At 37.4% G+C, this 27,030-nt stretch overlaps 2 protein-coding genes across 3 annotated transcripts in view; both read left to right on the top strand.

Annotated features, from left to right (window-relative positions):
• Positions 1-19,884, top strand: part of LOC132156279 (homeodomain-interacting protein kinase 2-like) — a 94,353-nt gene extending 74,469 nt beyond the window's left edge. Inside the window, exons 6-15 of one of the 2 annotated variants that reach the window (XM_059565209.1) lie at positions 2,158-2,342; positions 2,426-2,588; positions 6,417-6,639; positions 7,407-7,528; positions 11,007-11,137; positions 14,251-14,430; positions 14,613-14,942; positions 15,284-15,531; positions 16,067-16,215; positions 16,300-19,884. In XM_059565209.1, coding sequence (XP_059421192.1) covers positions 2,158-2,342; positions 2,426-2,588; positions 6,417-6,639; positions 7,407-7,528; positions 11,007-11,137; positions 14,251-14,430; positions 14,613-14,942; positions 15,284-15,531; positions 16,067-16,215; positions 16,300-16,761 — 2,193 coding nt within the window. In that variant the 3' untranslated portion in view covers positions 16,762-19,884. The remainder of the gene's footprint in view (positions 1-2,157; positions 2,343-2,425; positions 2,589-6,416; positions 6,640-7,406; positions 7,529-11,006; positions 11,138-14,250; positions 14,431-14,612; positions 14,943-15,283; positions 15,532-16,066; positions 16,216-16,299) is intronic. The other variant, XM_059565210.1, reaches the window with a different exon arrangement.
• A 3,229-nt stretch (positions 19,885-23,113) lies between these two features.
• LOC132156280 (UPF0606 protein KIAA1549-like) overlaps positions 23,114-27,030 on the top strand; it is a 49,626-nt gene continuing 45,709 nt past the window's right edge. The window contains exons 1-2 of the mRNA XM_059565211.1: positions 23,114-23,459; positions 24,600-24,765. Coding sequence (XP_059421194.1) covers positions 24,672-24,765 — 94 coding nt within the window. The 5' untranslated portion in view covers positions 23,114-23,459; positions 24,600-24,671. The remainder of the gene's footprint in view (positions 23,460-24,599; positions 24,766-27,030) is intronic.

A 27,030-nucleotide genomic window follows, 5' to 3' on the forward strand; every position in this document is an offset into this window, starting at 1 on the left:
AATTTCAGTAAAGACATCCTCATACCACCATGCTGTTGTAAGACCTCATAAACATAAAAGGATGAAATATAGATAGTCTTTGATAAGCTGGAAGTTATTAGGCATACTCAAAAAATAAAAAAAAATAGAAGCTAAAGTAATACCTTATTAATAATACAAATGATAATAAATAATAAAATGCATTTCATCAATAAATAAATTATTCCAATTATTAATTGATGAATACTACTAAATTTATTGAGTATGATTATTGTTGTTGTTATTAATTATAGAAAAATAAACGATGATAAAATAAAACAAACACATGAAATGAAACCAATTCAAGTGGAAATAAACAAACAAATAGTAATAATATTAGTGCAAATTATACAATTATTATTATTATACAAAATTGGCCATCAACAAGCAAAGAGAAAATGTTTATTTCATAATAAATCATAATAAAATAAAATAAATGATTTGAAATCAAACAAAATAATAATTGTATCATTATTAATCATTTAACAAATAATAATAATTGTTGTTGTTGTTAATTATACAAAAATATAAATTAGCAAACAAACAATTTAAGGTGGCCTTTATTTTTATTTATTTTTTACATTTAATAAGTCACCTTCACTCAACAGTTTATATTTTAGAGGCTACAGACTTTAGAACGTGTGTATGTGTGTGCGTGCGTGCGTGCGTGCGTGGGGACCTAAACCTGAATACACACCAACTCAGGGGGCTTGTGTCATGGGTACAGATGCTTGTAAATCATACAGAATTAGTTTTTTTGAGATTGTAAACACTTGAGTATTCAGCTAATTAAAATATAACAGTCAGATGTGAAATGGAGAGCAAGAATGATTGTTTTTGGTTTCATCATCTTCAAGACAGTTCACAGTTCATCTTCAAGTGTGCATGCATAACTGTTTTTATGAGATTTGTGTACGATAGCGATGCAGTATCCCTTTGTTTGCAGTTCATATTCTACATCCTGAATTATAATTTTTTCCTCTCGTGTCAAAGATAATTTCTTTATCATGCAGCAGGGTAATGGAAAACAGAGAGTTAGAGAGACAGAGCAGGACTAAAATAGCATAAAAAAGGTCTGTGATTTGCACAGGAGACTGTTGGTTTGATAGCTTGGGTAAGTTATGCTACAGATAAACAGCATGGCTAAATACGTTAGCCATCGCTTAAAGGGACCCCCACCCCACACCAAAAAAAAGCTCTGCTGCACTGTTTTTCACCACTGGCAAAACGTCCTATCAGACAATCTTTAAATACAGGTACTTTTATGTCCCAGGGGTTGATTTTCATTAACAAATGAATGTAAATTTTTAATTACGTCATATTATATTATTATACATGTGTATGTTTCTAATATATATTACAGGTCACTGTTTTAATATGATTTTTAAATTTAATAATATGTTTGTTTGTTTAAATATAAAGGTCAGATTAAAACTTTTAGCCCTTTTAAAAAAATGTCAAGGTGAAACTAAATTATATATCGATATATAAATATATAAAATGTAGATTTTGTTTAATTTCACATTCTCAGACAGATGGGAATATCTGGCCTGGCATCCGAAGCATTGCTGAGTGAATATCTGTAAATGTGAGGGCAAATATTTGGGAATATCAGAAAGGTTACCGCTGCCCTCTGAGAACACACACACTTTTTGACTGACAGACCTGTGTATATTAATAGAGTTGTACATGTCAAGCACTGCGGGAGATATACTCAAAAGCTGTAAGATGCATTAAACACGCATTCAGCTACTAAGGATGATTTATTCTGCAATTATGGTAGCTAATTTATCCTACTGCCTGCATTCAAGGATTATCACTGTCCAGTGCATTTACAAGTATGAACTTTTTAAATTTTGCATTAAAGCATTACAGCAATACACTTTTTCCCCTACAATTTCTATGCTGATTGACTTTGTGGTTCTTATTTGAAGCATGTGGAATTATGTTTTCTGAGGGATTCTGTAGGCACAGATTCCATGATGATGTGTTAGTCAAGGTTGCATCAGAAAAAAAGAAGACAAGAGCTGGTTAACCTTGTTTGAGAATCCCTAAAGTACTTGTTGGTCTCTGTACATCTGGCAGTCTGTCTCTCTATTTCATTTCTCACTCTCATATTCTCTCTTTTGGTGTGTGCAGGTGAATATGACCACAGACTTGGAGGGCAGCGACATGCTGGCAGAGAAGGCAGACAGAAGGGAGTTTATTGACCTGCTGACCAAGATGCTGACCATCGACGCAGACAAGAGAATAACACCCATAGAGACACTCAACCACCCCTTTGTCACAATGACACACTTGCTGGACTTCCCACACAGCACACAGTCGGTTGAACTACACTACACCAACATTAGTTGTAAAGGTTATGCAGTTTTATCAAATTTATGTTTGTCTTTTTTTCTTGCAGTGTCAAATCCTGCTTTCAGAACTTGGAGATTTGTAAGCGTCGGGTGAATATGTACGATACAGTCAATCAGAGCAAGACACCCTTTATAACACATGTAGCCCCCAGCACCTCCACCAATCTCACCATGACCTTCAACAACCATCTTAACACTGTGCATAGCCAGGTCAGTATCCACACACACACACACACGTTTACATTTATCACATCTAACTAGCAACTTCCCATTTTATTGTTCTTAAATAAAGTTAAAGTTATGATAGGTTAGCCACATCTCCAACCTGTACTTTTGGCATTTTAGATACTATTTATTCTTTGTAAAACACACATTAAATTTCTTCATTGTCGTTTCTGACCTAGCTGAGTCAAAATTGCTAAAAATGATCATATGAGCAAATGTGTTTAAAAAGAAAATTAGTTAATGCACCACAATAAATCACCATGATAAATCCACTTGAGAATGAAGGTAATAAATTACAAGATCATACATTTTTCAAATATTTAAACAATTAAATATTTGTAATTTTTAAATAGCAACTTATTATAAAATATTTGCAAAAAAAAAAAGTATTTTTCTTGAATTCTTAAATGTTCTTAAGAAGACAGATCATATGTAAAAAAAAAATAAAACAAGATCATAAACAACTTATAATATACAAAAAAGATCTTCCCTTATTTTAAACGTATTACTCTCTAAACAGTGTTAAATATTGTGCTTATAACAAGCAAAATTACGCACTTTCTTTTCAAGTAAATATTTGTAATTTTATGGATGTTAAAATGTTTTACTAAAAAAAGTAACATATTTTTGTGCTGTATGGACCAGTTTCATTTTGAGCACATCATAAAAAGTGTAATTATGTTGGTTTTTGAATTTATTAGGTATGCAGTTTCAACCTCAAAACTACAGCTAGGTCAAAATGCCCACAGAACCAAACTATAGTGATTCAAAACTTGAATTCAGTTCAAACGATCCTTAGCTCTGTTTAGTTTTTCTCTTAAAGCTTCAGATAATCAATTGTATTACATGCACAGACTCATTAGCAGTGGAACAGACCTAAGAAATTAGAGTAGCATTGGCCCATTGACCACTGGCAGTATCGGATGACTTCCTTCAGTGGACAGAACACTAGTCATATCATGGGCCATTTGGGCTGTGTGTGTGTGTGTGTGTTTCCAGCCTTGCAGCCCTCTGTCACAATGTGCTGATTAACAACATGACAGCCTCTACTTCCTGCTTGGCTTGCATTTTACTACTTTGCAGCCTTAAGGATTGCACCACTTTGTTTCCTTCTCTCCTTTTGTTTCCTCCTGTTTTGCCTCAGTGCAGTTTAGCTTCACCAGGGAGCGTTTGTCTAAACTGCTGACAGAGGGCCAGGCATGAATCCCATAATGCCTTCATTTTGAGTTCTTAGATCGGCTCAAACTGTGACTTTCCCCTTCAAATAAACATGTCTGAAGTCAAAAAGTCATTCAGCTGTAATGTTATAGCATTCTGGCCTCACTCTAATGTCATGTGAAGAATGTTGTGTAGGGTATTCGATGTGTTCGAAGGGAAAGCTTGTGTAGCATTAGCCAGCTGTGAGACTGAAGTGTTTATTTTGTGTGATGAATGCCATGGCAGCGTATTGATTAACTCTCTCCCCTGGTGCTCGTCGGCCTTGCTAAATGGGAAAAATGAAAAATGAAAAGCGCTGTACTGAATTCTCCCCATACAAACCTTAATGAAAAGTCTATAATTACTAGCGGTGGCATGAGATGAAACTCTATTGCTTTGGTAACAGCTGAAAGTAAATAACACTAGCCTTTATTAAAGGAAAAGGTTTTGATGGTGTGCCAACATTAGGCACATCTGTTTTTGTCTATTGTATTGTTCAATTTTGTCCATATCTTAGAAGAAATTACAGGCATTTTACAAGGAAATGCACTCGTACCATCTAGAGGGTTACCATCTAGACCTATTTGGACATGACCTTTGACCTTGTGTTTCCAGGATTTGTTTGCCTTTTTATTTTCAGAGATAGTACAGAGAGAGCAGGAAGACATGTGGAAAGAAAAGGGCTCAAACCCACATTTCTTTTATTAGCTCCACTGCTCAACATTTTAATGTTGGAGCGTGTGCACAGACCACAAAGCCACAGCTTAGACCATTTTTTAATTTGAGAAGTTTTGAACAAGAACATGGGAACATAAATAGGCTCAAACTTAAATTTTCCAAATGACCACTAAGCCATAGCTCAGACTTTTTTTTTTTTGCTTTGGACCTTCTGAACAGGCACATTAGATCATGTGTTGGCCAGACTCAAACCCACATTTCCCATATGAGCTCTGTGGCTCAGAATATAAATGTTAGAGCTTGTGCATTGACTGCTAAGTCATGGCACATAACCTTTTTTTCAGTTTTGGAAGTTTTGAATTGGTGCATGGGAACAAGAGCAGGCCAGACCCAAACCCACATTTCTTATATTAGCACCAAGGCTCAAAATTTTGATGCATGTGCAAAGCCCTGTAAGCCATTGATCAGACGATTTACACCATTTCTTTTTTTTTAAATTTTTTTTTTAGTTTTGGAAGATCTTAGTAGGTGAATGGGGACCATGAATAGGCCAGACTAAAACCCAAATTCCCAATATAAGCTAAGAATATTGATGTTAGAGCATGTGTGCTGACCAATAAGCCATAGCTCAGACCATTAAAAAAAAAAAGTAGTTTTGGAAATTCTAAACAGGCACATGGGATCATGGAGAGACCATGAATAGTCTTATATTTGGAAGTTTTCAATTGCACATGGGAACAAAAGTAGGTCAGGCTCAAACCTAAATTTCTTATATTAGCACCAAGCCTCAAGATTTTGATTTCTTGGCATGTGCACAGACTGCTAAGCCATACTCGGGCCATTATTTTAAACTTTGGAAGTCCTGAATTGGGTGCATGGAACCATAAGTAGGCCAAACTCAAACCTACATTTCTTATATTAGCACCAAGGTTCAAAATGTTGATGTCATTGCATGTGCGCAGACCGCTAAGCCTTAGCACAAACCATAGCTCAGCAGCAGGCCAGACTCACACTTTTCCCAACTGAGCTCTTAAGCTCAAAATATTGATATTGGAGCACATACGCTAACTGTTAAGCCATGGCTCTGATCTTTTTTTTTTTTTTTTGAGCAGAAATCACACCCTTTCCTCTCTCTGGCGATGTTACCACACTCATATTTTTACTTCTGGCTATATTTTTGCCTTATGTTTTCATTACCGAGAGAGAGTGACTATGATGGAAGGATCTGCACAATTCTTTTGAGAAGCATATTCGGTTCACTGTTCTAGATGGAGGAGAGGAAGTTCCCTCGTTCATCAAACCTCCTAGATGGTGCAAATTCCACATTGATAGATGAATAAACAGATGAATGTGCTGCAGTCAGGCTGGATTAAAAAGCACTGGAGGGGAAATCTATTGCAGAGGCTTTTGAAGAACAGATTTTCTCTCCCCTCACCAGTTAGAACTGTGTGTATATTTAATCATAGCTTTACCGCAAAGAGGGATCATTATCTGCTGCTAATGAGACTGAGCAAATTCAATGAGCTGAAGGGTCCTAGCATTGATGGAGACTGTAACACAAGAGCATTGATTGAAGCTCTCTCACCGCCTCTTTCCTTACGCTCAATAAGTCATTTTATAGAAAATGCCTGAACCCTAATGCTGTCTGCACACAATAACAGCTAATAAAGCATTTTAGTTAAGACATAACTCGGAATTTAACACAAAGCATGCTTCCAGTGCTTGCTGCCTGCCTGTTTTCATCAGCTAACATTTTTTGTACATCCATCCTGTAAAATCAAGAAATATTATATTATATATTATAAAAGAGTTTATGTTCATAATTTGGTTTTATTTGCAATTTTCCCCCTCATCATTTATTGTTGCTCCACCCAATCCCCACACCCACTTCCTCATGCTTTTGTTTGTTTGTCCGTTTGGTCCCATTGGTTCCTTTAGGCCACCAACCTGGCTCCCTCTTCCACCAGTGCCACCCTTTCCCTTACCAATGCTGATGTCTCCATACTAAATTACCATTCTGCACTCTACCAGCCTTCTGCGGCCCCTATGGCTGCCGTGGCCCCCAGAACCATGAACCTCCAACCCGGTGCACCACAACTCTGCGCCGCCCGACCCGATCCCTTCCAGCAGGCCCTCATCGTCTGCCAACCAGGCTTCCAAGGTGAGTGTTGATTTAATTTATTCTAAACCCTGGATATATAGATTTGGCTAACCGTATCTTATTTTATAGGACTAGTTCATACAAAATATGCAATTGTGTCATTATATACTCACTGTTTTTGTTTCTGTTTTTAAAGAATTCTACCCATTTTACCTGTTTATCTCTTTCCTTACACAGCAGTTCATAGTATCTGCTTCCAGACAAATAATATCATAATAATGGTCCATACCACTAGTGCACAATATTCCAAGTCTTCAGAAGTCATACAACACATTTATGTGATTTTCTGTGCCATCATGCACTGATAATATTTAACAGAAACTTGCATCAAGATTTGAAAATTAAAACTTGAAGTTTTAATCTGTTCATAACACAAAGCTAGGAAAGATTTAAATGTTTGGAGTCAGTAAGAGTTTTATTTATTTATTTATTTAGAAAGAAATTAATATAATATAAATGTGTATAAAATCAGTTAATCGACAGTAATGATACTCATCAAATGTTTATTTGACTTTTCTATTGACATTTCTACTCTTCTAAGATTCCAGATAAAAATCTTCGTTTCCAAAAAGATATGAAAATGCTTTAGCATTGTAGTAGACTTTTATAATGTTTTATTTGATCATTGTATGAAAGAGCTGTGTAAAGATTCATTTAAAAGTCATATAAATTTGAAATGAGTAAATACTGACCGAATTTTAGTTTCTGATTGAGCAATTTCTTACATTTTGCCATCTAATGGTGTTTTCCTTGTTATTTCTTCCCAGGTTTGCAAGCTTCACCCTCTAAACACACTGGCTACTCGGTGCGGATGGAGAATGCAGTTCCCATAGTAACACAGGCCCCCGGTGCCCAACCTCTACAGATCCAGCCGGGCCTTCTGACACAGGTATAGCCAGACATTACCCCCATTGCCATAACAATACAAAGCCACATTTCCTAAAGTAATTTTCCCAAAATCTCAATTACATCCGAGTTTGGCTCCAGCGAAGAGCAATTAGCATGACCTACTTTGTTTTAATGATATAAGTATAATTCACTTTCCCTTCAACAAAATCGAGGAGACACTCTCATTTCATGGCCAATAGATTAATTGAAGTCGAGTTAGATTTATCTCTGCATGCTCTGCTCTAGCAACTGGAGTGGCCTGTCTTTTCCCACTGGAGATTTTACCCCACTGATGGTTTGCTTTCCTGCTTTCACTAAGTCAGGCAACTGTGCTTCATTCCTGGACTTAGAGGAAGTCATGCTTTGATGAGCAAGACTGAGGTTGGCTATAAATGAGGTCTTTGGATGCTGAGGGATTTGCCATCCCTCTGGAACGCAAGACAGGGCCCAGACGGCTTTCAAATTTGAGACAGGGTGGCGAGGTTCAGAGCCGTTTAGCTGATTTCTAATTTATCCACAACATTTTCAGTTTTGCTGTTTTTTCTTGTTGCTTTTTGAAGACTCTACAGATTAAAGGAAAGGTTCAGCCAAAAATGTACATTAATTACTCGCTCCAAAATGCCAAATGAAACACCATAACAGTATCAAAAATGTCCATATGACTCATGCTGAATCGTGCTGAAAGTTGATATCCGTTTTAGTATGTTTATTAGAGAAGCACCAATATTTCAGCAAAGAGTTAAATTCTTGAATCAGCGGATCCGGTTTGTAAAATCAGTCTGATTGGTTAATTCACAAAGCTGTGATTCATTCTAGTCCACTCATTCGAGGAAAAGACCATCAGTTCAATTTTGGTCTGTTTTTAAAAAAATGCTATCATGACTTGAAATATGACGCAAAAATCATATTAACCACTTTTGATGTTTTTACAATGTTTGGCAATCTGTTTGAAGTTTGAATGCTCCAGTTTCCATTCATCTTTATTTCACTGAAAAAGTTCGCTTTTTTTTTGTTATTTTTTTTTTTAAATAGGATGGTTGCAATTCATCTGCACACTTTTTCAGTATTGCTGAGCTTTGCTTGTGTTTCCGTTTCATGGCTCTGCCCAAATGCTTAAGTACAGTAATGCCTCTTTATTGTTCCTCATTTCTGGAAAACCTGTGCATAAATTCCATGGGTGATTATCGGAGCGTTGCATTAGGAAAGGCGGATGGAGATACTTGTTCATCACTACTTCAGGGCCTCGACCGCCCATTATCCACCCTTTAACCCAATCAGCCAGACCACATCGCTCCTGGTGCCAGTGGAGTAGGTTTCTAAAAGGCCTCAGTCTTTATCTGGAGCAGGAATGCAGAAAATGTAAAAACAATTGGGGCGGGAGCGGCGGTGCTTTCAGAGCCCCCGGGGGTGACAAAAGGCTTTCACCCCTTGAGGGCAGAAAAGCTGTTGGGGGGTAGTTGCAGAGATGGCCTTTCAAGGAAAACACTACTCTTATCTGGGTTAGCGTTCCAGGCCAAACGATACAATTACACAACCTAACCCAGAGAGAGAAAGGAGGATGCAAAGTGTCAGGAATGTAATGCTTTGGGTTTGGGGAAATTATTCATGTCACTGTTGTCATGCATGGAAGAAGTATGTAGAGGTGTTGACACATACTCAAAGTGCATGCTCTTAGGCTTTGTGCAACAGGTAAAATTAATTGGGTGCTTAATGTAAGAGTTCTTTCTTTCTTTCTTTTTCTCTTTCTTTCTTTTTTTTCCTTCTCTACAGTAAAATACAAGTGTCAAAAAAAAGTTTACAGTTTCAGTTTACGTTGGTCAGTTTCAAAGATTTTTTTATTTTATTTATTTTTTACTTCTTGCTGAAATAAAAAGTAAATGTCAAATAAATAAACATTCCAAGTTCTGTCAGGTCAGCTGTAAAGGTTTTCTTGTTTCTTTCTTTTTGCTGCAGCCAGGACAGTTTAAAAATGTATTTAATATTTGTTCATTTTTTCTTTTGCTGAAATAACAAGGAAGTGGCAAGAAAATAAAACGTTCTAGTTTTTCTCATGTCAGCTGTAGAGATTTGCTCGTTTATTCATTCACTCATTCAGTTAATTCATTTATTCAGTTTATTTTATTTTGAGGCTAAAATAATAAATATATAAAATAATTAAGTCTTTTAAAATAATGATAATTTAAAAAAACTATAAAATTGATGAAACACAATAAAACAAATTACAATGACAGGATGATTATAGTTTGAAGTAACTATTTAATACATTAAACTATTTTAAAATTTCTCTAATAATATCAGTCCAATGCACTACAGAAAGTCAACATTAAATAGCTGGAATTCCAAAAAAAAAAAAAAAAGACCAAGATTCACTTCATTTACATATCTAAATGTGTAATCACAGCCTTTCAAACATCGTATAAGCATTTTTCCCACTCTTTCCCCATCACCCTCCCTTATTTGTGTGAGTGCTGTGGTCCATACTGATGGACTGGTAAATAGATGTGCAAAGGGTATTAAAGGAACAATTCATTAGGTCTACATTAAACCGCTAATCAATAAAGCTGCATTAAACTATTAGAGCTGCAGACACTCTTCTTCAAGCTCACATCTCTGGGTAAATTATGCCTGGCACTCCCCATACTCCTCACCCACCATACAAAGCAGCTCCTCACAAAGCCTCTGAATAGGGCCCCTGAATTTAATTAAAGTCAGAGCTGATTTGGAAAATGTCTAACACATCAGCACACATCCTGGAAGATGCCACATCTCTTTATTAAGGCAGGGTCTTATCTTTTTTATAGGCAGGAGCCAAGGCTGTACGCAGTATGCAGGGGGCCCGTCATCTAGATACGGGTGCCAAGGAATCGAAGGAGGGAGAGTTCCATCGAAAGTGTCACAAGCTTTTTGTTATTCCAGAGGGAGATCTTTTATATTGTCCATAATTTGCTGCTTTAAAGCCATCCTGCGTACATCTTCATTTTCAGACCAAGAGAATAATTAGCTTAGAAGATGGATGGGTTATAAAATTGTTTATAATATATCTCTTCTGTTCATATTTTGTTAGAACAATTTCATAGGCCCGAACGCTGACGCTACTGTGTCTTAAATAACTAAATGAACCCTTTGGTGGTTGTTTGGCACAGTTTAGCACTTACGAGCGGTCCTTTCTCTAAATAGCCATATCCTTTTTCTCCTCTCTCTCTGAATACATTCGTGCAGTACACTGGCCTGTTTAGCTGTGCCGCAGCCCTGCGATTTGATGTGCCAGGTTACGAGGTCTTCACTCTGATGCCAATTAAATCAGAAAAGGTCACAGACTCTGTGTGCTGTTGGTTGCTGGTTGGCATTCATATCCTACTCGACTGCAGTATCTAACTCTATGGGATCACATGAGCTCCACTATCTGTGGATGTTCGACCTTCTGATGGAGATGTACCTGATCTGTGTATGCTAACCCTGTGTTTTCCCTTAATCTACAGCAGGCCTGGCCGTCTGGTACTCAACAGATTCTCCTTCCGCCGGCATGGCAGCAGCTCACACACACCTCCGTGCAACACGCCACCGTCATCCCTGACTCCATGACCAGCTCGCAGCCTCTGGCCAACTGGAGGTGAGATACTGCCATGCCGTCACTGCTAAAGAGGACTATTGTGCTTGCTATACTACATTTATTCATTTATTCATTTTTTGATGCCAAAATGTTTTTTTCTATTCTAACAAAAATGACAATTCTATCATATTGACTCACTCTCATGTCGCTCCAAAACTGTATGCATTCTGTTGAACACAAAAGAAGAGATTTTGAAGAATGCTGGTAACCAAACAGTTTCGGGTCTGTATATACTATGGTCAAAGGGACCCAGAACTGTTTGGTTACCAATATTCTTCAAAATATCTTCTTTTGTGTTCGTCAGAATGCAAACAGGTTTGGAAAAACATAAGGGGGGGTAAATGATGACAAACTTTTCACTTTGGGTGGACTATCCCTTTAATATGCGTAAACTATTGTACGTAAACCATTTGGGGAAACTCAGAAAATGTAAAAAAAAAAAAAAAAAAAAACCCAGATGGGTACATACTCCAAGGAACAAATATGCCCCCTTTTGGGTGTAGACAAAGATACAAAGTTGTCCCTTTAACTGTACCACCCCAGTGGCAAACTGTTGTACCTATAAAAGTAGTTTTTTTTTTTTTTTCTTAAAGTTTAGGTTGACTTCCCAGTTAAGTGTTAATACTGTGGCTTTGTGGTACTTTCAAAGCATTGCTCTTTTTGGGGATCCTGACCCATGGACATTTGTCTCAACTAATGCTGTGATTTTGAGGGCAAGACTATTGGCAAATGGGGCAGTGTTTGAGATACCATCATTATTTTGCAGGTGATTGCAACTTTTCAAGTATTTTTTTAGATTATTTTTTCATGTAGGGATTTAAAAAAGGTCTTTGTTTAAGAGTTATAGCCATGTGCCTAACCAACCAGCTATGAGGTGAATCACAACATTACAAACTCTGATAAAGTATTTGACAAAGGTACAAGACCGCAGTGGTTTATGTGAGTGGGTGGGTTCTGAAGTGTTCTTTTGGCACAATTTGCTTCGCGATAACCTGATTGGTGGAGATTTCTCTGTAGAATTATGAATAATGTCATTTTCTGCTGTTGAACATGATTATTCCTAAATGAAATCAAAATAATTTGGGATGATGGCTTCAACAAAAGCGTTTACCATCAAATAACAACCTCGTAGCTCACAGTAGGTCTGTCTTTAAAAGTTTCTTTATGGAGAAAAAGAATGAGATTTTTAATTCTGGAACCCGACTGTTTCATTCCGTTCCGTTTAGATGTTTAGATGCCACAGAAGCTTTTTTCTTTTCTTTGTTTTATTTAGCTGGGAAGATCTGGTACAATTTCATCATGTTTACTAGTGACTCCATAAGCATTTTAAAATGAATTACATCCTTATCCGAGACATATTATACCATACTGATTATAAACAGGCATGTGGAACCGATCTATTTTAAGATATCATGACTGGTGATCCATATATTTGACAGCAGTACCCCAACACTGGGTTTTAATAGTTTCCTAGATTACAAACTAAGCAGATTAAATTATCTAGGTTGCTTAGTTTGCAAATGCACCTACAAAGACATCATGCATTTGAATTATTCATTTGGAATGAAGGAACGGAATATTTTAAGTCTGTATATTCTAGATTCGTTTAGAAATAGTGTTGGTTTCTTGTATTAGAACAGTGAGTGAAGGAGTATCTCTCTGGCTAGGACAGGGAAATGGAGTCAGGTCTTGCTGTCCTGCATGAGGTGAAAGTATTACAGATGAACGGGTGCTGATATCTGCGGATCATCACATCAGCGCCTTAAGCTCAGCCCGGAGGGCTTGGTAGTCCTGAGCCAGTCTGGTTGGAAGAGTGTCGCACTTTACTGCAGAGAGAGATTTCTCCTCTGAGATCTAATGCTGTCCTCTGCTTCTTTGCTGTTTGCTAGTGATGTGTCGTTCGTGAATGAATCGTTCTTTTTGAACGAATCTTTTAGGTGAACGAATTGTTCTCGTTCACGCAATCCACTGACTCATATTTTTCGTTCACTGAAGTTCCTCCCTCCACAACAGCGCGGCGCTATTAGTAGCGCATGTGCAGCTCGGTGAACCGGGTAACTGAACTGTTTCATCCTGTCAAAGAGTTACTCAACCTCGAGCCAATAGCCTTCGAGTATGAGATGTGACAGAGCATGTGATTTGTTGAATGTAGTGAACGAATACGCCCTTCAATGAACGAGTTTTACATGAGTCTAAACGAGATCTTATCGTTCGTGAATGAAATTACTGATCTGATACCCATGTCGTTCGTGAACGAGTTAAATGATTTAGTACATCTCGTTCATGAATGAAATGACTGAATTGGCATGTCGTTCATGAGCGAGTTGAATGAACAGATACATGTCGTTCGTGAATGAAATGAACTGGTACATAGCTTATCTCGTTCGTGAACGAAATGAATGAGAGTAAACAGGGTTAGTATGCTATTTAGCATGTCAATCTCACAAAATGCAAAGCGCATTTATAGGCACTGTGCACATATGCTTGTTTTGATATTTAGCATACAGTTTAATCCCCAATTTATGAATGTGAATATATAATATACAAACTGTCTAACCAAACAATTAAAATGCTAATTAGGCAAGAAAACCTCGTGCTTTGTTCATCTGAACAACTTAAATAGACTTTATATAGTGAATGCGTTTATGCACACATTTTAATAAAGCCAGATCAGTTCTTGTAACAAGTGAATACGTTCGTTGATTTAAGACATAACACATAATACACTCTTTTTTGCCACCTGCTGGCATATTTTACGAAGAAATGATCACTGAACAAATCAGTGAACGATTCTGAACGAATCATTTTGGTGAACGAACTGAAAATGAACGAATGTCTTGAAAGAATCATAATTTCCACCACTACTGTGTGCTGCAGTCACTGCTGCCCCCTCTGGCTAATTGTTGAATTGCATTCATCATTTGATAAAATTTGAGTTGTTGATTGAAGATAGTACAGATATCTAAATGCTAGATACTAAAAAATGTAGTTTTTATTCCTATATGTGAAGCATTTCATTCTGACAAGTAGTGCTGTGGCTGTGGAAAAATTGCTTTTGAATGGTAGTGTAGACTAAAAAAGGGCATGCTTTAATGATGCTTGTTTTGTTTCAGGAATTCACATCCCCATGGCAGCCATTACAATCCCATTATGCAACAGCCAGCCTTACTGGCAGGTCACGTCACCCTGCCCTCTCAGCAACCTCTCAATGTGGGTGTGGCTCATGTCATGAGACAGCCATCAAACAATAGCTCCTCCTCCAAAAAGAACAAGCAGCACCAGATGAACAACAGGTCAGACAAGCCTTATTAAAAAAGCTGCCGAGTTAAGCCATAAAGTGGTAATATTCATATATATACTGGTATTTAAAAGGTACATCTATTAAAGCCATGGTATAATATGGTAAATGTAAAAAACAAAACAAAAAAAAGAAACGTTAAAAAAAAGTACTTATGTGAACTTAATTTTTTCTTAGGAACGTGTCAGCATATGAGGTATCTTCCACCCAGCCGGTGACATCACCTCAACGCTCCAAACGAGTGAAGGAGAACACCCCGCCTCGGTGTGCCGTGGTTCAGAGCAGCCTGTCCTCGACCTGCGGCCCATCACAGACCTGTGGAGGTGGTGGAGTAGGTGGATGGGGAGGCGAGCAGGCATGTAGCACCACTAGAGACCACCACAGTCAACACAACCCACCGCGCCAAACCATCGTCATCCCCGACACCCCCAGCCCAGCCGTCAGCATCATCACCATCAGCAGTGACACAGATGAGGAGGACGACCTTAAACAGCCCAAAAACACCAGGTCAGTAAAATGGGACCAGCAATTTCAGTTCACTGTTCTGTAATGTGGCAGAACTGTTTGAGTGACAGAGGGAAATAATGTAGGAAAGGATTTTATCCATCCATTTGATTGGATTGTGTTATGTTAGGATGGAATATTATGTTTAAAAATTGTGATATCTGTTGAATTGGTTAATGGTACGTTGGTTAATGGTTCCCTTACTGTATACAGTGAAAAACTATAAATAAATGTAACGGGACATTTCATGTAAAACACTGTTAAATTAGCAGTTTTTCTTTTTGGAAAAAGAACAAGTCATCTTATAATATACAGTCAAATACAGTTTTTTGTCTTCTCAACAGCACGTCATCCAAACAGAGGAAGAATGTCATCAGCTGTGTTACGGTCCACGACTCCCCAGACTCTGACTCCAGCAATACCAGCCCGTACGCTGTGGAGTCCCAGCCTAATGGGCCCAACACCAACAGCTACGACTCCAAAGGCACTGTCTTGGACAACTACAGCAACGGGAACCCCCGCACCATCATCATCCCTCCACTGAAGAGCCAGACCAGCGGGAATCTTGGAGAGTGTGACAGACTCCAGCTTGGTGAGACAGTGCAAGGGCTGATAAGCAGACGGAGAGAAAGGGACACCTGGCAGAGCCTGAATCAAGCATCAATTTAAAGTGACAATTCACTGACAGCCTCTGATATGCAGGGTAGATTTATTTAGTAGATTTATGTGGCATTTCAAAATCTGTGGGCAATAAAAAAAGCTTAGAGAGGTAATTCAACTCAGGTCTGTTAAAATTGTCAGAAGATATTTTATGACAATGCAAGTGTGATCAGCACTGTTTTTTTTTTCATTTTTAAACTGCTAATTGATTCTAATAGGTTAATTGCTCTTTTCTGTAGGTTAGCTACAGTTTGTATAAGGACTGCTAAACTATATTTGATTCGGGCAAATTATTTTCTACATAGATGTGCTAATTTCATGTCTCTTTTTTTCAGTCTGTGATCTCTTTCTTGTCACATAATAAATGCATTTGGAAAAACTTGTTGGAAAAATATAAATAATATTGTCTTCAAATTATGTTTTCAATATTTTCAATATTTTTTAACATGTTTTATCAATTCAAACAGACACGATGAACCACCAGAACTCCACCTACAAGTTCAAAATCTCCAATGGTGTCTTGTCTGGCAACAACCTCTCTTCAGGAGGCGGGACATACCGGCAGCAGCGCATGGGGCCACACCCCTTTCAGCAGCAGCCTCTAAATCTCAGCCAGGTATTTCAGTCAAAAATTTCTTACCTGGTTTCTTAGTTCATATATTTATTCACATAAGTAATATGGAGACATCCCCTCATTTAGGCCCAGCAGCACATGGCAGTTGAGCGCAACGGAGGTCACCGGCGGCAGCAGGCCTACATCACCCCCACTATAGCCACCCAGGCTCAGTACGCCTTCCACAACAGTCCCACCCACACAGCTAACGTTCATCCCCACTTGACCGCTCCTCATCTACATGGTCAGCCACACCTCTACACCTACACTGCCCCCGCGGCCCTGGGTTCCACCGGCACGGTGGCTCACCTGGTCGCATCACAGGCATCAGCCCGTCACGCAGTCCAGCACGCTAGCTACCCGCCGGGCATCGTCCACCAGGTGCCTGTTAGCATGGGCCACCGCGTGCTTCCCTCACCCAGCCTGCACCACAGCCAGTACCAGGCCCAATTCGCACACCAGACCTACATCAGTGCTTCTCCTGCCTCCACTGTCTACACTGGATACCCGCTGAGCCCCACCAAGATGAACCAGTACCCTTACCTCTAAAGCTGAAACACTGGAGCCCAGCCAACCGCTGCTTACCATTTCTACCCTTATCCCAACTAGAGACAGAGAGACAAGCTGAAGCCTATCGACCCTTAACCCCCATCCCCTTGTTCCTTTCATGCTTAAACTTGAAGACAATGAAGACGCTGATGGATAGAGGAAGTGTACTCTCAGAGGGAACAGATGGGTTTTTTTTTTTTTAAGATGAGTTTTATTTTGCCCATCTCAAAAGGGCCTGTTAACATTTTATTTTGTGATCTGGAGTTTTCGTTTCTTTAAAAACAGAAGAAGAAGGTTTTTGCTTTCGTAGTTTCTTTTACAACAAGGTCTCATCAGCAGGCCGTTTGGGAGAGACAGAGTTTTGTTCGACTGAGATTTTGTTTGCTTTTCCCTTTCTTGAATTAATTTACCGACTGTTTATCCGAGGTCACGACATGGATGTTTTGAATTCCTACAAGAATTATTTTGGATAAGGTGAAATACGGATATATCTGCTGCTCTTCAAAGAAAAAAAAAACAAACAAAAAAACATAACGATGGCCTTGAACTGTCTTAAACGTTTCCAAATTCCATGCGGCGAGGTATTGTGCATATTCCGCCGTGCTCTCCGACAAGAAACACCTGGAGGAATCTTCTGGAAATAGGACGACAAAATTTCTAGTGTATTTATAGACTTTTCTTTGTTTGTGTTCACATTTAGAAAAGAAAATACGTTTGTCATACCGTAGAACATTAGCTGGGCCCCTCTTTGTAGAATGTAGCAGTATGTACCCATTGATTTTATGAAGAACCTTTCTGATACCAATAGATTCTTGTTTTTCCTCTTTCAATGTGATTGCACAAAGTGGTTACAATAACATAGGCATGTTCAACACGGTAGTCGGTCGTGTGTTTGCGTGCATGTGTGCGCCTCTGTGCGACATATTCCTCCACAGTCTTAGGTTTATCATTGTTACCTCGTAGTGCCTTACATATATTCCGACAGTTTACTTGGCTGGAAACCCTCTAGAACCAGATGCTAGTCAGAGAGTTGGCTCCTAGGTTGAACATCTTCATCCAAGCTATTTCATGTTTTTTAAATTCCATGCGTAAGCATTAGCCCTAAAAGTTATTTAAATGCTTCTCATTTAGCGTGCATGAGGTCTTCTACATCTAAAGATAAAGATACTTACTTGGGGTAACGAACCAAAGTCATCATTAAAAGATAAGTAACTTTAACTTTTGTTTTGGATAGTTGATATAATTATATATACCGTATTTACTGTACATACTGTAGTTATGTGTTTTAGTACTTGCAATCAATGCAACATCACTGATTTTAGACTACATATGTCATAAAAGGGAGACTAAATGCATATTTGATGGAAAAGCTAAGTATTTGCTCAATCAGTTTGAGATCTGGCTACACAATTTGTCTAAAAATAAAATATACCAGGTCTGAAGAGGTTGTCTGTTTATGGAAGGCTGAAACCTGGGAGGGTTCGAGAAGGAGAGTCTTGTTAGGAGTAGGAGGTGCTTGTGGATTTTGAATTGTTGGAAACGCGCGAGGGCAAATTCCACAATTTGTAATGAGAATAGCATGTTGGCTTTGAGCAGGTTGGTAGATGCCGAAGGAAGCTGTGCAACACGACTGCACACCATACTCTGATTTAAGCACTCGTTCAAGGTTCTATAAAGATCTGTGGGGGTTTTATTTTAGTTGCATGAGGATATCTGCAACAACGTGCACCGGAAATCAAAATTGGCTTCGTCTTTTTCACTTTTTGTCTTACCGTAGAATTCACTTATGCTACAGGCATCATGTCAGTACAGAGATAACGAACGTGTAGAAAACTGTGGGCCAATGCTCGTCTTTTTTGCTGCTTTTTTAACATTAATATGCTAGCCAGTCATATACACTGTGTCCTAACCATTTGCTCCACAATGAAGTGATTCAAAAGACAAGGAAAGTTTATATAGTACTTTATATAACATACCATTGAAAAGTATGGGGTCAGTTTGATTGAAAAAAAAAATTTGTATTTATTATTATTAATACTTTTGTTCAGCAAGGATGCATTAAATTGGCCAAAAGTGACCGTAAAGACATAAAGAGATCATAATAAATGTTTTGAATAAATGCTGTTCTTTTGAACTTTCTATTCATCAAAGAATCTTGGGGAAATATGTATAATAATATTATAAGAAATGTTTCTTAAGCACCAAATCAGCATATTAGAACGATTTCTGAAGGATCATGTGACGAATAAATTACACTTTAAAATATATTAAAAGAGTTATCATAATTGTAATATTATTTTACAATATTGCTGTATTTTTTATTAAATAAATGCATGCTTTTGTGAAAATAAGACTCTAAAATGTATTTGAACTTTTCTAATCATTTAAGAATGGAAGGAATACAACATAATAAAAAGACTGGACATTTTTGCAATGTGATGCGCTGGGTAGCCCTGCCCACAGTGATCTCATTGGTCTGGAATCTTCCACAAAGCTTTAAGCTAAACATCATATATATTCTGATTTGGCTGTGAATATTTGGCAATTATGCACCTGGTCAGGACACAGTGTTTTTGTTTTTATGTCTTCTGTTGGGCACATGCTTAGGGAGTATCCAGTATATCCTCTTCTGCCCACACCTCATGCCATAGAACTTGCATTTGAAGTAGTTTTTACATTGAAATGTTTTATTGTTTTACATTGCTTGGTTTATTGTGTTCCCGTAGAGAGTGTTGCAATAATTTTTGTGGATGTTTATTTTTTTCATGCTATGTGTCAAGCATCATTTGTTTGATTTCTGGTGGTCGATATGGAATTGTGATGTTTAGTATTCATATGTGGACCCTCGTCTGGCAGGAAGCACAGACTTTATGTGCTCGGCCAAGATCTGACACCAGTTAAGTTGTACCCAAGCTTTCGGTTTTCTAGCTTGTCAGATTGATTCATAAAGCTGTGTGTTATGATTAAGGATGCCAATAGATTTTCTTTTGTTGATGTTGTTGCTGTTGTCATATATTTGTTTAAGCTTAAGTTGGATGCTCATTGAAGCACACAGTTGAGAAAGGCTTGTTCGACATAATTCGCATAAAACATTCCATTTCCGGAAGGAGCCGTTTCTGTCTCACCTCACAGGGACCGGCCTGAACGACCAAATCGGGACTCCGCTGGCATTAAAGGACTTTCTGTTCTTCCCACCAAAGAATTTCAACATGTCATCGATGCACAGATGTGTCCCTTGCTGTAATGGAGAAGACAGAGTGAGTTTCACTGACATTTGGCAAATGAAAAACATTAAAAATACAGATTAGATCAGGTCGGTGTCAGAAAAGCAATCCATTGTTTTGGTACCTTTCTCACACATTTTCTCAGTGCGAGCGTGGACAAATCTCCTATTTTTGAAACTTATAAGAGGATTTGTGTAAGAAATAAGGCCTTTGTTTTTTTGTTTTTAGAAATGTCAATGCCACATTAATGCTTTCAGTAATTAAAGCTGCTGTGTGTATTTCTTATAAGAGTATAAACACTGAACATGGCTTTGCTTTACAGCAGCATTGGATCCACCAATGGTGTGCGATGTGGGCGTGCAGATGTTAGTCCAACCAATGGAAAATTGGTGGGGGGTTTTGTTGTTGTTTTCAGTTTTTTTGGTACCAATAGTGACACACAAATTCCACACTGCAGCTTTAAATTTCAGCTTTTGAAAGCTTTATTATTTTGGTTCTAACTACATATGTAAGAATCACATGGATAAATAAGCGTTTCATTTAATGGCCTGTGCATTGAATCCAGTGCCATTAATGAATTGGTCACTAGTACAGAATGAATGTAGATTTCAGACTAAAATATCTGATCAACACATCATGATTGCTCTGGCTAGTAATCAATGATCTAGCATTAATTGTACCCAGATTATAATACATTTTAATCCAAATTATGCATTTTGATGTGTTTTTAACTTCTTTAAATCATAGAAAGCCCTATTGACTCTACAAATATATTATGAACACAAAAGTCTTTTGTTTTTAGATTCATAGTTTGTCTGAGCTGTATACATTAATGGAGACAGTCATTTTAAGTTACCAAAATCCACTAGAAAGAAGCATTCATGCAATTCATGATTCTGTTTCCCATCTTATGTCAAAATACTGCCTTCTCCTTTATTAACTGCACATGAAGCTTTAAGGAACAGAATTATTGAAAGCAATGGATTCCTCCACTATAAAAACATTCCTTAATGCTCATTGCCAGTCAAACCCCTGCTGGATGGCTCCCAAATCAACACTTGTAAAGCACATGATCACGAATGAACTCAAAGCTTGCAGAAATCACAATGGATTATTGTTATATTTGTCAAGGCCACAGTACTTCCAAAATCCTTTTATTCAGCTTGTTTTCATCTGATTTTCCACTGAAACGGAAGCATTATGGGTTAATTCACCACTGAACTTGTGTATGAAAGTGCTAAGAGGCCAAATATGACAATACGGCCATCTTCATATGTTGTTTTAGAACCCCAAAAAAATGTAAAAAAGCTAAACAATAATTGTTACGCCCAAGAAAACGCAGCTGTCAACTTTTTTTGATTTAGTCTCCAGCATAGTCTGTGTCAGGAGTGTGTATTACAGAGTGACATTACTACAAGTGTGTAAAGCGTTACACGTAGATATGAATCACCAGTGAATGCAAGGGACCATATTTGTGCAGAAACGTCGCTCATCACGCGAGTCGCCACAGAAAACCCGTTGTGTAGCTGTGATGCACCATAGCCGTTTGTGCAGCCATCGAAGACGTGAACAATTTTCTACTTGCACAGCAGCAAACATTCACAGTCAAATGTAAAAACTAAATATTTTTCTACAATGTTTCAAGACCTAAGAAACCATCTGACCCCTGATTTTTGTCGATTGCTGTATGGTTTTCTCAGTAGTGTGTATCACATTAGTTGTTGTCAAAGCTATTGTGTGCTGCAGTATTTCAAGGTATACTTCTTTGTTTATTGTCTTTTTTTATTATAATTATTATCATTTTGCTTTGTTTATTGGGGATTTGAAGAAGTGTGATGTCTCATTATTTTAATCTGTTAACGTAGCATTATATGTACCCTGTACCTTAGGCTAATGTTATTAAGTATGCTATGAGAATGGATATTTTGCTGGCTTTATAGAATGTTAAAATGAATATAATAATGACAATAATAAGAATGATTTAACTCTTTAAAAATTGAGTACTTGCTACTAAGCGCTTGTGTTACCATTACAAATGTTGTGTGCTTCTCTTAATAATTTTCGTTGTAGAAAAAAGAAAAAGAAAGAAAAAAAAAACCTGAGTGAATTTTATTAGGCTTCAACAACTAATGATAGCAGTGTAAATTCATGGAGGATTTTTAACAAACCTGGGGGTTATAGCAGAATATAGTTATTTTAATCGTTCTATTTACTAAATGTAGGGTGTGAAGGGGCTCGCGTCGTGGTGAACTATGTTATAGCTTGTTATTCACTGTTACTTTTGATCATTTTTCGGTCTCCAAGGTGAATCGAGTTATTAAAGGAAATTTGTATGCTCACATATGCATATTGTATATGTGTAGAAATGTAATCACACTTTGTCTTGGATTTACATTAAACTGTTAAGTCACGGTATCAGTCTTGTATTTTTAATGCTGTTATTTTTTTGTACATGGGACAAAATAATAAAAGAATATTAATAAGACTACACATTTGTGCACTCTAATCAGACATTTTAGAAACCACCAAAGACAATTCTGGTGAAACAAAACTCATTTTGAAGATTGGAGCTAGTTGTCACAGTAAAAGACTATATTTAAGTAATTATTAGGTTTCATTCTATCATTCTGCTTAAGTGATGTCATCATATTATTGGTATCATTTTCAGGTGATATTCTCTAGAAAAAGTTCTGGGTAATATCTATTCTAATATCTATAGAATAATTAAAAATACAATACAATTGACACCTATTTTTCATTACATTTTCATTGGTTAAATCTGTTGCATAGATTTGGAAGTATTTGGATTTAATTTTTAGATTCGGATGGATTTCTGTTCTTGCTGTTGGTGCACATTTTTTATTAAATGAAAAATCAATTAAATTAAAAATATATATTAAATGAATAAACAAACAAATGACTGGCAAAACAACAAATGGTTCCAGATTCAGATTGATTCACGTTTTGCAATATTTTTTTCATGAGCATAAAAAATTGCTGTTGCCCTCAATGGCCACTAGAGTGTGCTGTGACATAATCAAACTCTTGTAGAGAATAGTTTAATAACGATAGGAATTTTACCATACTTTCAAAAAAAATTTGTAAACCTTCTAAACAATGTCTTACCTGGTGTAGGTGAAAATTATGCAGCCACACAAAAACCGGTAACAAAACGCGTTGCCGTGAAACCACAGACGCCGGCGGAGGTGTCAACCCAGATCACTGAAGGACGGCGCGGGGAGCCAATGACCGCAGAGCCCATACAAGTGACTCCAAATCCTGCTGTCAAAGGGGGGATTTAGAGTGGTTGTATTTGAGAAAGTGAGTGATGCTCAGACAGGATCCAGACACTTATGGGAAAAAAAGCATAATTTGTTGTGTCACGCAATCATGCAAAACAGAAGCTTTAATCCTGATCTAAAACTGGATTTAGACGTTATCGACTTCAGACCGCTGTAACTGTCTTCTCTGAAGGTAAGGAGTTGCTTTTCGAGGCGGTGCATGTGCTAAAAGTCTGTCTTTGCTTTAACATAAACGGAAATAAATCCTATTCAGCCGCGAGATAAAATAATTAAACGTATATCTTGACATTACAAGTTAACTCGAGTTAAATGTATCATCTGTCAACCAAGTATATGGACGATGACTGATTGCAATCATTTCTCTCAAAAAAAAAAAAAAAAAACTTGTGTGCCATGTTGCAACACATCTGAAATATATTGTCCTTTTAGTTACAATAGCTAATCAAACTAGGTCTAATAAACGGCGCGAAATCCTAAGATTACAAACTATTTCAATCATAACCTCGGAGAACAGACTCGGTTCGTGTATTAGATTGGTATTAACGAACAGTTGAGTCCGAATCCCTCTTGTGAACTGAATCTTCTTAATGAATCTCTTGAAAATAATTCTGAATCGGTCCTGGCGGTTCTCGAGTGTGCAGCTTACTTGACTCACTTGAATAGAGAATCATCTTTTTCGGATATGAATTCACATTTGGAGTGAATTGGATTTTATAAATGTGGCGTAAAGTTGCTTCAGTATTCGAATTGCAGAAATGAGGCAAATAAAACGTGCTAGAAATATGTATACCACTTGTATTTGTGATGCAGACACAGACTGAATCGTGTGTAACAGCACTTTTAAATAATAATAAAAAAAGTTAGGACTTTTAAATTCACACGTTTAATATTCAAATGTATTGGTTAAAATTTCATAAACAGCAGTAAATACCTACAGTACATGACTTTACTTACTGGAACACTTGGACTGGATGTCAGGGACCACGCGATGACGTAATTGCTCCATGACAGGAGTTGGTTCTTTGAAACGAATTGTTCAAAAGATCCGATTCGCGGAAATGAGTCGGACAAGTTAAGGAACAAAGGAACCGTACGGTCCGCGCTCCTTACGAGCATTTGTAGTCAGCGCTGGGGAGCATGGTAGTTCGTTTTAGTGGCGATTTAAATTTCTGTTTTTAATGATATGCAAGATGTCATTTGTTCGGTTTATGATTAAATCGTTAGAATTGGTCACGGGAGTGTGCAAGTCATGCTGAAAATAGGACTGAAAATGTGACCTATATAACGGTGGTATTGTTTTCATCTGCTGCAGTTCACGGCGACTAGTTAAACGCGTGGATTATCTCTCCTCGGATCACCTTGGACGAAACATGAGTTCCTCTAAATGGAGGGTTTGATGATGGAGGGACGTAGTCAGGTCACCGCGTGCGTGCTGCTGACGTTCGTCTCCATGGTGATCGCTGATTCACCTGCTGCAGGTAAGTGATGTCATGGGCTGTTCATTTGGGATGGGGGATCCGTTGGCAACAGGTAACTGGAGGAGTGTATTGGCGAGATGACATAAGATGAGCTAAGACTTATGTGGGTGAGACGGTTAAAATTACTGTAACTAATGCAATACGAAGTTTGGAGGACAATGTGAAAACATTTTGGGGCATTTTAAAATGCAGGTCGGATTCTGTTTTCCAACATGAAGACAAATAATTTTACGAAATGAATGTTTAAAAACACTTTGTGGTCTGCACAAATCATAATTATCATTGATTAGATATTGGATGGAAACATGAGACGAAGACACACGTTTTCTGTCAATTTAAGAAGTTGATTTTATTAATTTGAGAAGTCAATTTTGCTATCATAACTCTGCACAGTTACATTGTATAGTTGTTTTATGAATTGCATATTTAAAGGGTTAGTTCTAGGGCTGGGATAAACGATTATTTTTTAAACGATTAATCTATTGATTATTTTTTCAATGCATCGATTAATCTAACGATTAATTTTTCCAGACCGATTCGATTTCGATTATCTCCCCATTAGTTGACTACTAATAATTTATACATGTTGATTTACATATTTGAATAAAAAAAACATGAATTCCTTAACATTGCAATATATGTTTATTGCTCTTAAAATTACAAAATAAAAGACTGACTAAGAATGCATTACTTTGCACTTGTATAGAGATAGCATTCAATAAAACCTTGAAGCCTTGAAAACACATAGCTTACTGAAACAAGCTTACTAAACATATAGGGCCTAGCTTACTGAAAAAAAGTTCTTCTTTCAGATGAAAATAACAACAACTTGATGTCTAGCATTCAATAAAAAAGGTCACCCAAAATACTTGTTTAGAGCAATTGAAAGAATACAGTAACCAATGTAAACTTGAGGGCTTTAAGATAATACAGAGAGAGTTTTTCCAAAAAAAAAAAAAAATTAACAGTGGGAGCCAGCAGCCTGTCATGGAGAAAAAAAAAATTTCCGAATGCTCCACGTGAAACTTAGGCGTTCCGCCTTTTTTCTATCATGTCTAATGATTTTGGTTAATATGCGAGAGAGAGAGAGAGAGAGAGAGCGCTTGTGTAGTTTGAAGACCGTGAGCGCGCATGAAACTTTGGTGTTTCGCCCTTTTTCTATCGTGTTTAATGATTTTGATTAATATGCGCGAGGGAGAGAGAGAGCAAGAAGCGCTCGTGTTGTTTGAAGACTGTGAGTGCGCGCGGACAGCCGGGGCTCTCTCTCGTACGCGCCCTATCAGGCGCAGCACAGTCATTCTATTCTACATCACTCACCGATCAAATAAGGCTTTGACAGCCGCCAAAAAAAAAGATCAATGCAGAAAAACCTCTGGATTGGTTATATAACGTTGGACAGAATGTCGATCCGGCCATCACGTATATTCAGCGCACATAAGGTGAACGTTTTGCAAACGTTTTTTAGAGAAATAAACATATATGAATATATGAATATATGTGATATCAAATAAGGGTCAGCACAAATGTAATCTAAATGTAATCCAAAAGTAATCAGATTACATTACCAAAAATGTGTAATCTAAGAGATTATATTACTGACTACAATTTTTTTTCATGTAATCTGTAATCAGTAACTGATTACAATTCATAAGTAATCTACCCAGCTCTTTTTTCTTCGTCGGAAAAAACCAGAGGTTGCGAAGCACGTTTGGTTGCATGGACAGAGGCACTCACTCTCTGGTAACCTAGCAACTTAGGGAGTGACACGCTACCAGCCAATCATGTAATATTTCCACTGAAGAAAGAAAGACATGGATATCTTGGATGGCATTGTGGTGAGTAAATTATTAGGACATTTTCATTTTGAGGTGAACTAATCCTTTAAGTTTAAAATAAAAATGTTTAAATGTAATATATTTTTCTCCTGGTCCTTATTTTAAATAGGGTTAGGGTAGGTTAGTGTTTCATATCCACCGATATGAAACACTTATATATCGTAATACAGTTTTCAGCCATATCACCCAGCACTAATATATATTTATATTTATATATATATATATATATATATATATATATATATATATATATATATAGGCGCTTTTGCGTTTCGTTTCAAAACTAAATCAACCGCTATCATCTTGTCTGTCTCACCTCACTCTTCTTGTCAGTCAGCTCGACTCACTCTCCTCACTGGATAAATGAAATCTGATCTGTAATGCGACTGTCGTATAAAGTAAATTTTACTTACTAGCTAAGTAAAACATT

The sequence above is a fragment of the Carassius carassius genome, chromosome 13, assembly GCF_963082965.1.
Source record: "Carassius carassius chromosome 13, fCarCar2.1, whole genome shotgun sequence".
Taxonomy (NCBI): domain Eukaryota; kingdom Metazoa; phylum Chordata; class Actinopteri; order Cypriniformes; family Cyprinidae; genus Carassius; species Carassius carassius.